Source organism: Charadrius vociferus, unplaced genomic scaffold (genome assembly GCF_000708025.1).
Source record: "Charadrius vociferus isolate BGI_N301 unplaced genomic scaffold, ASM70802v2 scaffold377, whole genome shotgun sequence".
Taxonomy (NCBI): domain Eukaryota; kingdom Metazoa; phylum Chordata; class Aves; order Charadriiformes; family Charadriidae; genus Charadrius; species Charadrius vociferus.
In genome coordinates, this window is record NW_009649456.1 from 2343013 (window position 1) to 2356880 (window position 13868).

Consider the following 13868-nt stretch of genomic DNA (forward strand, 5'->3'; position numbering starts at 1 on the left):
CAGACTACTGCAGTCCAGATGTAGAGATATAAATGGTTGTGGCACTCCCTGTGCTAAGCCAGAAAGCAAATACATGAGATTCCTGACCTATCCGACTGCCCTTCCCATCTTTATGGTATATCACAACCCTCGTGTGCCAAAATGTGACCCCAACACAGAAAGAAGAGAGGACCAGGGTTTCCCATTATGTGCCACAATGTAACCGCCTCTGCCTTTTCCCCATCAATCAGGGATACGCGAACCCTTGCAACAAGCCATTCACAAGAAGCTACAGAGCTACCAGCAGGGCAGAGTGGAAGAGCCTGCTGGGGTTATGTTACAAGCATATTAGCAAGTAGCATCACTGACAGCAGCAGCAGCTGAAAGTAATACTGCCACATCATCAGGCTTCTAAAGGTAACTTTCCACTGAAAGAGAATGTCCAGTCTGTACCAACAATTTTATTTTTTAGGCTGATGTGTTTGGGGGACAATTTTGCTTCAATGGATGGATACCTTGGCAAAATTAATTTCCACTGAATTGCACAGTTCATAACAGACTGTTTTGGAGGGAGAGAAAGGAGCCTTTTGGAAAGATGGTCTCGATCCGTACAGTCAACAGAATAAGCTAAACTTTAAAGAGGGACTGTTTTTTTCTGTTCTGCATTCTTGTTATTGTCCTCAACAAAAACACCTTGATATTTTTTCCCCAACTAATTAATTAAGTTAAACTATTCTGTAATAGCTAAGCCCCTCTGACAGACATCAGTATGACATGAATTCTTACTTTAATCCTCTCCTTCTGCCCAGAGGTCCCTTTAACCAGACAAAATAAAGGCCAGTTGGCAAAAATGCAAAAGAAATGGACACACAGTAGAGTATTTTTGCAATTACAAGCTAGATCACTAGAAACACAGACACACAGCGTAAAAGTGGAGACACAAGTTAATGAAGAATGGGGGGTACATGTGTCACATTATTAGCAATGCAAAAGACCAGCTTAAAAAAAATTCCCTACATCAACTATAAAAAAAGAAAAGGTGCCTTTTTAGCAAGTATGCACAGATTGCTTAGTTATTTCTAAGAAAAAAACATCAGAACACTTTACTATTTTTATCCTATATTACAGTCATTATTACTACCTGTTTATAAAATGTAAACCTTTCCTTGCAGTTAAGATTTACAGCAGTCATCACCTTTGTCCACTCCTTACATAATCAGTCCATGGTGACAAAAATAAACTGATTTAATTTACATATTTCATGAAGTACTTACTGATATGTTATGGATTATTAGTTGTGTATGGCAGAAATAGGGGTCAGAATTGCAACATAAGAAGGTGAATGGTAACAAGATTTTTGAAGACTGGTGCTGGGTCTGAAGTACGAAGAGATCTTGAGGCATCATATAATACTGATGTATGCAATGCTTTTATCTCCAAAACTATTCAAGCAAGGTATGCCCACCACCAGCAATGGACAAAAAAGCCTGATGATGGATTTCCCAAACTGCAGTATTGTACTACTTATCCCCATCAGATCTTGTTTCTTAATATGTCTTGACTAAAGATCAGAATAGAAGGTAAAATTTGGCAAAACAGTTTTTCTTCTACATAGCTAGTGAATCAGATCACCTGTACAAAGTGGTATTTGGTAAATTGCACTGTCCTGGGAGTATTTCTACTCTGAAACATGACAAATGTGAAGTCTCTATTTAAAGTTGCTGAAACGGGATGTTATCAAAACTGATCTGCAAACTAATATTTTTAAGCCAGTGTATTACAGTATAAATGTGTTGCATACCTGTTTCTATGAAATTTACTGCCATGAAGAAAAGAATGATCAGGATCCCCAGAGTGTGGCATTTGTCCATCTGCCACTTGTATACACAATACAAACCTCATGTATTGAGATTCTGTTTAATGTACAGCAATTTTCTGCTGGACAGATTAGGAGCCGAATATGATGGTAAACTAGAGGAAGGAGCACAACCATGCCACTTTGCTCCTTGAGAGTCCCACTGTGCTACACATCGGCTTTTGGGGTCATTCACTGCTGACCTCCTTCGTAGAGGACGTGGGGCTATCTCGAACTGGTAGCAAGTCATAGTGACACGGAATATGGCTGTTTTTTGGAAGATCATAAGGATCCTGGCTGAAACGTCCGCTGCTGCTGAATGCTCCCTGGACAACACTCACCGTAGGTTCTGTGAGAAAAGAGAGCACATACATTCAACACTAGAAGCAGCAAACAGAAGGCAAATACATTACACCTGTGGGCTTGCAGCAGGGCCCCACCATGAATATAGTTACTGACAAAAGCAAGTGGACCGGGATCTGTTCTTCATGTGTGGACCAAGTAAAAAAAAAGCCCAAATTTGAGGCTTTCAATCAAGATCTTAGAAAAATCCCTAGAAACACAGTGGGGATGTTGACGGATTTCAGAGGAATCTCTAACTGGGGACAAAAAAGGAAAATGGTATCCTATGACATGTGACATACACATAGCCTGTATCAGGAATAGTGTGGCCAGCAGGACTAGGGAAGTGATCATCCCCCTGTACTCAGCACTGGTGAGGCCCCACCTCGAGTACTGTGTTCAGTTTTGGGCCCCTCACTACAAGAAGGACATTGAGGTGTTGGAGTGTGTCCAGAGAAGGGCTCAAAAGCTGGTGAGGGGTCTGGAGGACAAGTCTTATGAGCAACGACTTGAGGGAACTGGGGTTGTTTAGCCTGGAGAAGAGGAGGCTGAGGGGAGACCTTATCACCCTCTACAACTACCTGAAAGGAGGTTGTAGAGAGATGGGGGCTGACCTCCCTGGTGAAAAGTGATAGGATGAGAGGAAGTGGATTCAAGTTATTTCAGGGGAGGTTTAGATTGGATATTAGGAAACCTTTTTTCACTGAAAGTGTTATTAGACACTGGAATAGGCTGCCCAGGGAGGTGGTGGATTCGCCATCCCTGGAGGTGTTTAAAAAAAGGGTAGATGTGGTACTTAGGGACATGGTTTAGAGGTGGTTTTGTCAGGGCAGGTTGATGGTTCGACTTGATGATCTTAAAGGTCCCTTCCAACCTCAGCGATTCTATGATTCTATAATTCTATACACTTTATTCCAGTCCAGAGACCATGAGGGTAACTACCATTCCACAAGACCCCAAAGTCTTCTGTAACTACAGTAACTACTCCGGGCCCATATCCATGAAATACTAACTCTGTGGGTGAAGATGATATTTGTTCTGATCAAGAGGAGGAAACATCTTTCTGATCCCTCCCATACACTAACTTCAGCTGCGTTTACTACTTAACAGCCTAATCTAGATTTGAATTATATTGCAATCAAATGCTAAGCTTACCTTATGCTGTTGTTTAAAGACAGGGTTTCAAAACAGGGAAATTCAGAGATACCTCTAGGTTATAGAAGGTATTTCACACTCTGTTCTTGTGAATTACACCACTTATCTCAAAAGAATCAGATTGGTGTTACAGCTTTTGAGCAGAAAACAGAATCTGAATGCACCATCTTTTTTTTTTTACAATGATTTTTCATGTGTTTTGATTAAACTGATTCAAAGAAAAAAAGTCTTGTGCTCTGTTCTTAACCTTAAACATCTAGAAGTAGATTTTGTGCTTACCAACTTCATAAACGTTCTTATTGGTTGAAGCAGAGCCAGCAATCTCAGCGTATGGGGAGTCCCTGCGTGCTGGTGACTTCATTTCAACATATCCACATTCTGAACTTTTTGGTACAAGAGCTGGTGGGTCTTTTATAGTAGCGTATGGGTTCTCAGAACTACTTAATGAGCAATTACTTAAATTGTATTCTGAGTTCTTCACTAGATCTGCAGAAAGAAAAACATTACTCTCAAGCATGCTACATACTATGGACATTGTTACTTAAGAGGGCATTCTTCAATTTTTAGTTCTAAAAAGTCATTCATAAATGAGTATTTAAGTGGAACCAGTCATAACACTTCAAAATTGTTATACAGCAATTAATGAAAGCACCTCTATTGCTATGCTCTATTATGAGCTTGATCTTTCCATAAGTGAATTCCTATGCAAAGTCTGAGCACCTTCAATTCTGGTTAAAATAGTAGCTAGCATTAAATACAGATAACATGTAGAATCAGTTTGTAATAGGCACTTCAGAATGCTTTCTGCCTTTTCAAGTGTTGAACCCAGGACACCTAAAATAAGTGATCTAAGACTATTCCCAATAGTCTGGGCAGATGGTAAGGTGATTTCTAGGGTTGGCCTGTTTGCTGCAAAGTTTGAGTATGCAGCCAAACTAAAAGAGTATCCACCTTCTTAAAAATTTCTGTAAGGTGCACCTAGGAGAGTGTAAAATGAAACAGCAGGTGGCTTGTCACTTCAGGATTTAACTGAAGGACAGATAACTGTAGTTTAAGATAAGATGTATTTTCTTATGCTGGGAATAGATTTTGTGGTGTCCATGTTACTTTGTTCACTTTGTTGTTTTGTGATGCACTGTGTTATTTAAGCTTTAGAGCTGAGACTTTCTCAGCTTGTTCCTGATTCTGAATATCCAGCATGGGACTGACCTTGGTGAACCTGTCAGTGGATAGGTGTTCATAACTTTGTGACTCCTTTAAGGTATTTTAAATTGGGCTTCCCCTAATCCTTCAAAACCAGGAAATGTCAGGTATAATAAATCCTTCCTTCAGCTTAACTGTCCTTTATTATACACAAGGTGACAAACCAGCTGCTTTTGTCTACATGTTTATATGGATTTAGCTACACTTTTCTCATTGTTTCGATATCCAGGCCTTCTAGTCACCCTTGGCATGACTTAATCATATAACAAAAATAGTGACACACACCAGTATGGTCCAATATAAAGTCTTATGAGAAAACTGGATAATTCAAAAGATCGAAACATCATCACTACTCTGATTTTCTGAAGCTTTTCATTCCTCTCTATGTATTCAGATTTTGATATCCTTTCCAAAGGCCTGCAATGAATGTGATGAAGCACTTCAGGCTTGTAGGCATGCAGTCCTACACTGACCGTGCCGTTTGCAAGAGGAATTGTCTCTCTTTTGAAAGCCTTTCACCAGAGGCAGCATGTATCATTATTTGGCTCACTAAGCTGAATTCAAGGACCATCCCCCTTCTGCTGTCTAGAATAGAGCTGGTTCCTGACTGAAGCATTACAGAAACATTTGATGTATTTGACACATAGAGGACTTAGAAAGGCTTGGTTTGTTTTTTTTTAAATCTCTCCCCTCAAAAAGAAAAAAAAGCAAACAAACTTCATGCATTGATTCAGTCCAAAGTTATTTTACATTCTCTTGACACAGAAAGAAAAGCTAATTTAGAAGAGTAAACTGAATGTCTACATCATTTCATGTAAATGCATCTGAAAATAAACTCACCTTTCAGGGACTTTCCCAAATATCCCCTATCAAGTCCAAAAGCACCTGAGAAAAATGATATAAAAAACAGAGTAGTTTTAAAATAATAGAAAAGTTATTGCATAACAGCTTCTAAAACCTTAAAAATTGCTTTGGGACTAAATTCTACCTTAGCAGAATAATTCTTTTATAAGCACTGTGAAACCGCCCAGTACAGGGTTACAGAAGCACTGTTACTGTTTGCTTGCACACTTTCAAACAATAGCTTCTTGAACAGGGAAGGTAGTTAAGGTCATAAGGGACCATTAAATTATGTGGTTTGACCTCACATATGTCACAGGCCATTACGTTTCCCCCAGTTACTCTTGAACGAGCCCAATAACTGCTATTTGATTAAAGCTTTTTTTTTTTTTTTTTTTTTTTTTTTTGTCTGGATGAACCATATCTACCAGAAAGGCATCCCATCTTGACCTCAAAATCTCAGGGTATGCAAAGTTAACTCCAATTCTTGGTACTTTGCTTCCAAAGTTAATCACTCCCATCGTGTTGTCTAAGATTACTCTGTTCTTGTCCCTGGATCTGCAGGAATAGCCTAAACACCTACTGCCCAAGTCTAAAGCTTTGCAATTATCTGTTAATAACAGATTTCTCTCAATATAAATCCCAGTATAAACATCAGCAATGCCTGACAACTGTCTTCAGAGACCTGGCACTTACCTGGTTACTAATCCATTCAAATAGCTTGATTGATATTATGAGGTACTAATTTTTTAATCAGATTGTATTGCGGTACCACGGTATAAGCCTTATAAAAGCCTAACATCATTTCATGTATACACTCTCTCTATAAACAAAACCACAGCCAGTATCTCCTAGCAGTCTTAAGTGCTAGTACAAATGCTCTAAGAAAATGTGAAGCTGAACATTGAGCATATAATGGAAATCCTTTTCTAAAACAACAAAAAAACCAGATCTCAGCCTGAATTTTGGTTAGACCAAGATTGGGGATGAGCAGGAAAACAATTATGCTTCATACTTTTGTTCTGATTCCCAGAATCTGATACTGATAAGTACCAGGAATCAAGGTAACTAAATGACCTAAATTACACTGGCACTGAAGGTCCCTTTTAAGGCTTTCACTAGTCAGAGACACAGTCAGTGAAATACAGCCTTTTTGGAATGCACGAGATGAAAAGACAACAAAAGATAGCATAAAGCAGGATACAGCAACTCTCACCACTTCTCAGCAATTTTTCTTCTTAAGGACAATGCTCTGTCTTTTAGCAAACAGAAGGCTTAGCTGGGAATGTGCTTCTAGAATTTACATCTGAAGCAGTTCAGACAACGAGAAACTACTTTATAAAGCATCAATTCCATTTCACGAGGATTAAAAAAAAAGGATATGCAACCTCATTTATTTAATAAGAATACGTAGTTTTGCCAAAGCAGACCCTTATTGTACAACACCCATTGTTTTATGGAACTAATTAATAAGCAAATCTTTTTATAAAAACAATATGACATATATCATGTCTTCACAAGGCATCAGATTGATGCACCGTCCCTTACAAAGAGTCCCTTTTTTTTCTCTAAGGGTACTGCCTTAAAGGAAGGTCAAACCCATAACCCTGAACCTCACACACAGTCTGACAGGCCTGGCATGACCCTGAGTGGAGAACCAGGAAAACATCTCTGCTTTCCAGTCCATCCCAAACACAATGAATAACGTTCACATTCTCCTCCTTTTTTCTTTCTTACCAAGCTCATTGAGATAGCCACCATGTTTCCAGTCTGCAGGCAGCGTTCCTGTGTAGTCCATGACCGTGCCTCGTTTTCCAGGTTCCACATTTTTAAGGTTCACAAACAGCTGATTGTTTTTTGCCTATTTCAAAGAAAGACAGGTAATAGAAACTGAAGCTGATGGGAAGTTGCTGAATTTCCAGGTGATAAGCAGGGAAAGCAAAAATAAACCAAATATGAAACATCAGGGAACAAAGTAAAATAAACCAAAGGCTAATTCACACAGAAGCATCCAGATTTTTATGCATTACCTTTGCCAGGGTCAGTCTGTCCATGTTGTTGACAAGAGCTGGGGTAGTGCATTGAGTTAGAGTATGATAACTAGGGTTAGAGAAATAGTGACTGTTAGCATTTCCACCGTTACTGTGGGGGATGGTTTCTGAAAAGAAAAAGAAAGGAAAATTAACAACTGAAAATAATATGGCATTTCTTTATTAGGATATGTTTTTCACAGTGCTGCACTGATTTCAGAATCTGATTTAGAGTTTCTTGAAAAAAAAACCCAACCAAAAAATCTTGCATTCATTTAAAGAAATTAGAGATACAGAGCAGTAACTGATTAGTCATGTCCTCACTTTCAGCAAAGAGCATACACAAGTGTTACTTGCTAACTTCTCCTTCTGCTGTGGTCCCTTGCTCTCTTTTGCCTCTGTAGTCATGGCATTGTCCTAATTATAGACACTTTTACCATCAAGTCCACAGCAACATTTTCTGGTGCTTCAAGAGCATCACCACCTTTGCTGACACATCTTTCTTGACTCTGACAACTGTTTCTGCTGGCTTGTTTACCTTTTGCCTTCCTTAATAGCAGAATGCAAAAGACAGCATTGCCTGAAGTTTCATGTACCCATTGCATTAGAACTCGCATGCACTTTCACAGGTTGAGAACTCCTGTGTTGTTTCAGGAGCATTACTCCTTCCCTTCACTTGTTTCAAACTCAAGCCACTTTGCTATCTGCCTCTCTATAGAATCTTGCCACAGCTCGTATGAAATCCTGACTTTCTACAGCTATATCAGTCTTTCAGTATTCAAACTGTTGGCATTGAATTTAAAGTCTCAGTAGAAAACATATTTTGCCACAGTTTCCAATTCTGTTTAAAAGTAGGCACAGAGGAATAGAAATGTCCATGCATCCACTGTTTAATGCAGAAGAACATCTGAGGGTGGATGGTAATCTGGTCACTTGTTCCTTACAATTAACACATTTTACCAGGGTAAGGCACCTTCATAGTATCAAAAGCAGAGATTAAAAGATTGTGATGCAGAACAAACCAAGCTGCTATAGATGCTGTGGCAGCACCCTTCTGAACTCAAGTGAACTGTCCCTGACAAAAGTGAAAGGTAAGCATGCAAGTCCACCATTGCATCGCCACTGGTCTCATGTACCAGTTCACCAGCACCACTGTCAGTGTGCTCTCAGGGGCTGCTCTCCTGCAAAAAGCAGTTGAGAGCAGTGTCTTAGTCGTCTTCTTCCTAAAGAGGAAAACCCTCCTCTGCCTCTCTTTCTAGGAAGGTTTCCAAGGCAGAATTGTAGACACCCTTTTTGAAATCGAATGTGTTCCTGCTCACAGCAGCCCTCACTAAGACAAAAAGGTGAAATATGCACATACAAGCGCTGTTAGGGGTAGATCTGAACCCATTGAGAGCTCAGCTGAAAAAGCAAAGTCGAGTGATGGAAAAATAAAACTTGTTCTGAATGTCACTTACCTGAAATAGTGTAATCTGCATTGATGACCCTCATAGCAGGGGTATAGGTCACTGCAGGCATATTTGTTTCTTTTCCTTTCTGCTTATGCCTGTAAATGATGAACAGCACTAGCAGGAAGAGCACAACCAGGACAAGAATGATGATGCCTGCTATAGCACCTATCTGGTAAGAATCAGCAGGGATGGCAGTACTGGTACGGCTTAAACTGTTCAAGTTTCCCACTATAATTACACCAGCTGAAATACAAGAAGAAATGAAAATATGTGGCATGAATTCAGAGGCTTATGTGTCAGGAGCAGAAGACAATATTTCACTTCTAAAGCTTTCTGCTAATTTAGCTGTATTTAATAATGCCAGCATAGAACCATGTCAGAAAACAATGTGAAGACAATCCTAGCCTTAAGGGAAATCATTCATCTTCTTCATAGGAAGAGATATTTTCATGGAGATGAAAAAGTAAGAACATCTTCAAGGACTTTTCCAACCTAAACCATTCTATGATTCTCTAGGCAAAAGCACAGAACAGGTAAAGCACGTGCTCTGTCAGCAGCTTTGGACAGCGCAGCACTGTAAAACATTTCATGCAATCTACACTTGAGTGCTTTGCTTCAATAAACTAGAGGCATCTAACACAAAATCAACAGAACATATCTAATTTAATAGAGTGGACTACTTAAGCACACATGCCTTATCAGAGTAATTTAATGAATTATGCAGAGATGGAATTTAATAGGTTAATCCAAGTTTTATATAAAACAATTACAATAATTCGATTGCATCGAGCTTTACCTTGATCACACCTGGCCCCTTTCCAGCCTGGGCTGCAGTAACATGTTCCCGTGATGTGATCACAGGTTGAGTTGTTCAGACAGTCGCATATCTGCCGGCATCCATACCCATATGTACCTTGAGGACATTCTGCGCAAAGTAAGTGCGAATAAAAATCAGTACTTCTTAACACTTTGGTATTACGGATCTACAGCGCCATACATGCTATACCATTTGTTTCTAACCCCACACGTTTTTGCGCATGGCCAGCAGATGGCAACGTGTAACCAGCGGTAGACCTCTACGGAACAGATTTTCTTGAGAGGACCTCTGTGTGTGCGTGTGTGTGTACACGCCCAGCAAAGGAGGAGGAAAAGGAGAAGGAAATCGTATTCAGAAGTAATTTTCCTTTACCTGTAATCTTGCTGCCACTAAGGCAGTGAAATTTGGAAGGAAAAAAAAAAAAGATTAAAAGGGTAGAACACAGTGAAGAAATAGACAAAATGTGAACAAAGTGCCAGTTCTAGCCCGGAATGTCATGGTCCCACAGGTTACTCAGATCCCAGTGCTTGAAAAATCACATAATCATGAGAGTAGATCCAGACATCTGGCTGGTGTCATGTCATATGACAGACGTGCTGATGTTGTAACAGAGCAAGAGATAAGGGCCATAAGAATGAATCTAATACAGACCACGCATTTATGTAAAAAACCCCCTGGTCCTAGGCTGCTTATAGCATACTTTGATACTGTAATGTACACATTGAGAAACTACCTGCAGAAGAAAAATGCTAAATTATGAAGAATAAGCTAGTTGGAAGAGTTTTACGTGATTTTTCCTCTCCCAGAATGATTTGAATACAATAATTAATTACTGATCCAAGTGTGTCCTGCACCATGTAATTGGCATGGTAGAGAGTTATCCTACACTGCTAAACATTTCATTTATACTGCCACCGCTGTTACTTTGTGGCTTCTTACATTATTGCAGTTTTGATGTTTGAGGAAGTGTGGTATTTCTTCACCTTCTGAGATTCAGTTTTCTGAAATCTCTCAGGAGTTTTGTAACTATATTAATTTTTCTTGGGTTTTTGTTTGTTTGTTTTTTTTTTTTAAAAAAAAGAATCTATCTATCTTTTATGTATTCCTAATTTAGAATAATTTACAAGATAATGTAACACAGTAGGTGCCAGAGAAATATTCTCACAGTCTTGATAAATCCAGACTCAAGTAGAATTTCATGCTTATATATCTTCTTCTCTTGGTTACATTTAACAAAACAAGATAATAACTACTGAAGTCAATGGCTGGGCAAAAACCATCATGCCATAATATATTTTGGCATTTTGAAATCTGAACTGGAATGAAAAGTCAATTTTTAACACTGATGTTCAAATTCAGAAACACAAACCATTTAGTTTAATATTGTTAAATCATTATTATCAAATTATAGGATAAAATGTAAAATCTATAAAACATAAAATAATGTTAGATTTGCCAAAGTATTCAAAATGATTTTTTGATATCATGACATCAAGATATGATCTTAAAAACTTTATCTTTTCCTAAACATTACTGCTCTTTTGTAGTGAAACACTGAAATCATCACAGTAGAATAAGAAAATTTAAATAGCTAATAATTACATGTTGCCAGCTATTATTTCATCGAAATAAATATATTCCCCTAAACCATTCAGATTTTGTTGCGACTGTATTTTTCTTAGGGAAAAAAAAATCCACTTTCAAATTTTTAGTGGTTCTACCATAAATGTTGATTAGCCTTAAAATCGTAACTGCCATTGCAGCTGGGGCTAGATCCACTGCTGAGGGAAGAAAGTGTGTCTTTGGGGACGATAACGTCCCCTCCCTTCTGTTAGAGTGCTGCCAGGTGTGACACATGCTATCTCAGCCACTGCACGGCCTTTCAGATCCACATGCAGCTAAATCAGTCCTGGTTATAGGTAATACGTAGTGTCCTCCACGCATCAAACACAAAGCCTTGTGCACGATGCTGAGGCCAAAGGCAGGTTTAAACCATCACAATGGATTGCTTTGCACTGCAGTATAATGCACGAAGTGTGGGAGCACACTCTGTCATGTTAGCAAAAGCTGGACTAACAGTTCTGTATTTATGAGCCTGATTACTCTTTTAATATTGCACAACGTTATACCACCACTGATGTCAGTGAGTCTTGATTTTTTGGGGGTAAATAATCACACAAATGAAAACAAAATGCCATTTATGCTTTTACAATCCAGCTGCATTGTATTGTAAAACCGCATTGCAAAGATTAATTTTATCCACTAGGACTGATGTGGTCCTCCTTATCTTTAGTTTTCTAACTATTAGTTTTCATTGTGGTTTATGCTAATAACAATTATTTGGATTCATTTGTTACTTTTAAATGACAGGGTGGTTGGAATTTTTTTAGCATTATGTCCAAAGCAACTAGAATGTAGTACAAACGCCTCTTATGTGTAGCTACAAATTGAAAGAAACAGCCATCACAATCACAACCAATAATTAATTCAACCGGCTTTTATCTGTTTGGAAAAGGCCTAGGTCCAATTCCTGAAGCTCTTTCCCCATCAAAATTCTCACTGAAGCCAAGAGGTTGTATTGCAACACTGGCCTGAACACCAGAGGGTCAGCTTGGGGTTTAGTATTTGCTGCCAGGCACGAACAATTCCCATCCCTACTCACTCTGCTCGCAGTGCTTCCCCATGAACCCTGTGCGGCAGGTGCACTGCCCACTGATGTGGTCGCAGTCGGCTCCATTCTGACATTGGCATATCAATGCACAGTCCTTCCCGTAAAACCCTAGGGGACATCCTGCAATACAAGGAGAGGGAGGGGAAAAGGAGTGAAACAACTGCTCTAGAAACAAAATGCAAATATTCCAGTTAAGTACGTTATTGAGAAGTAATTTCTGTAGCCCTGCTACTCAACAATGGCATTCTATAAACACAATCGATCAAGACCTATCCTATTTTAAGTGGTTTAGAATACACATTAGGCAAAAACTACAAAAAAATGAGGTTAGGGTATTGTGCAGACAGCAGATACTCAGAAGAATACAGGAAGAAGGGCTCCTCAAAGAAACGGGAAGGAGGAGAAAGAGGGCAGTCTGCGAACCAGACCAGGGAGTCAGTTCAGTGATGAATGAGCCTTTGGACATATTTTCCACACAGTAGATGTTGAAGCATAAAAAAATAAAAATAATAACATATTGTATCTCAGCTCCTCACAGATATACCGTTTCAGTGTGAAGAAGACATATCACCGCAAAGAGATCATTATTCACCAGCAGGAAGCAAAATAACCATGATAGCTGACAGCTGAACCACTATAGTGAATATCTTTCAGAGCTGCATCCATATGGCCCTATAATATATCTGTTATTTCCTGCCGCTATGACATTATTCAGTTGAAAAGGAGAGTTCTGATTTTATGAAAACTCGGTATTTAAGCACTGAATGCAAAACACAGTTAGCAGTCCTATCTTTCTTGAGTTTGTGCCCAGATTACAGAGAGTGGGGGTGCCTGGATTGAAGATAAATAAAATTGAAGCCATAAAATGATAAATATAAGAAGCCAATTTAATCAAGATCTATCTCTAACAAATGTCTATTTCTCAAACTTTGTTTGAACTCTTACCCAGCATACAATGAATGCCATATACCCACACCCAGTCATGGCACTGCTTGTATTTTTATTTTAATGAAAAGCTCTTGGAAAAAAAGATCAATATTAATGTATTAGTTACATGAAGAAAATTCCAAAACAAATTATAACATTACAGTCTAGTGAAGTTAAGCTTCTAAATTCCAAATAAAATAGCTTCTATGTCAGTATTTCAATTACAGATGCCGAGCCAGAGCTGTTGTTGCAATTATCCCTGGAAGGTAGCAATTACAGATACGAGATATACTATATGATCACTTTGCAGTGACAACAGGGACTATGCCTCAGTAGACGACAACCACAGCTAAGCTAGAAGCTACTCTCATGGCTGCAGTCAGCTCCACGCTATCTTACCAACTTGGCTGTTGGGTCCCTGCTGCTAGAATACTTCTTGGGGAGGTTTTGAGAGGGAAGGAATTAGATGGTACCGTCATCCCACCCTGTGGGTAATACCTGCAGAGCTGACACCATCTGTGCTGCAGACTGCAGCCATAACCACACATCTGCAGTGGCAGCACCCGCCTGTCAGGAGGGACTCTGCGGGGGCACCAGA

General features: G+C 39.2%; 1 protein-coding gene across 2 annotated transcripts in view; it reads right to left on the reverse strand.

Annotated features, from left to right (window-relative positions):
• Positions 1-1565: 1565 nt before the first annotated feature.
• MEGF10 (multiple EGF-like-domains 10) overlaps positions 1566-13868 on the reverse strand; it is a 78092-nt gene continuing 65789 nt past the window's right edge. Inside the window, exons 17-24 of one of the 2 annotated variants that reach the window (XM_009889705.1) lie at positions 12335-12463; positions 9652-9780; positions 8862-9098; positions 7405-7532; positions 7112-7235; positions 5375-5419; positions 3611-3817; positions 1566-2183 (exon numbers count right to left, since the gene is read on the reverse strand). In XM_009889705.1, coding sequence (XP_009888007.1) covers positions 2023-2183; positions 3611-3817; positions 5375-5419; positions 7112-7235; positions 7405-7532; positions 8862-9098; positions 9652-9780; positions 12335-12463 — 1160 coding nt within the window. In that variant the 3' untranslated portion in view covers positions 1566-2022. The remainder of the gene's footprint in view (positions 2184-3610; positions 3818-5374; positions 5420-7111; positions 7236-7404; positions 7533-8861; positions 9099-9651; positions 9781-12334; positions 12464-13868) is intronic. The other variant, XM_009889706.1, reaches the window with a different exon arrangement.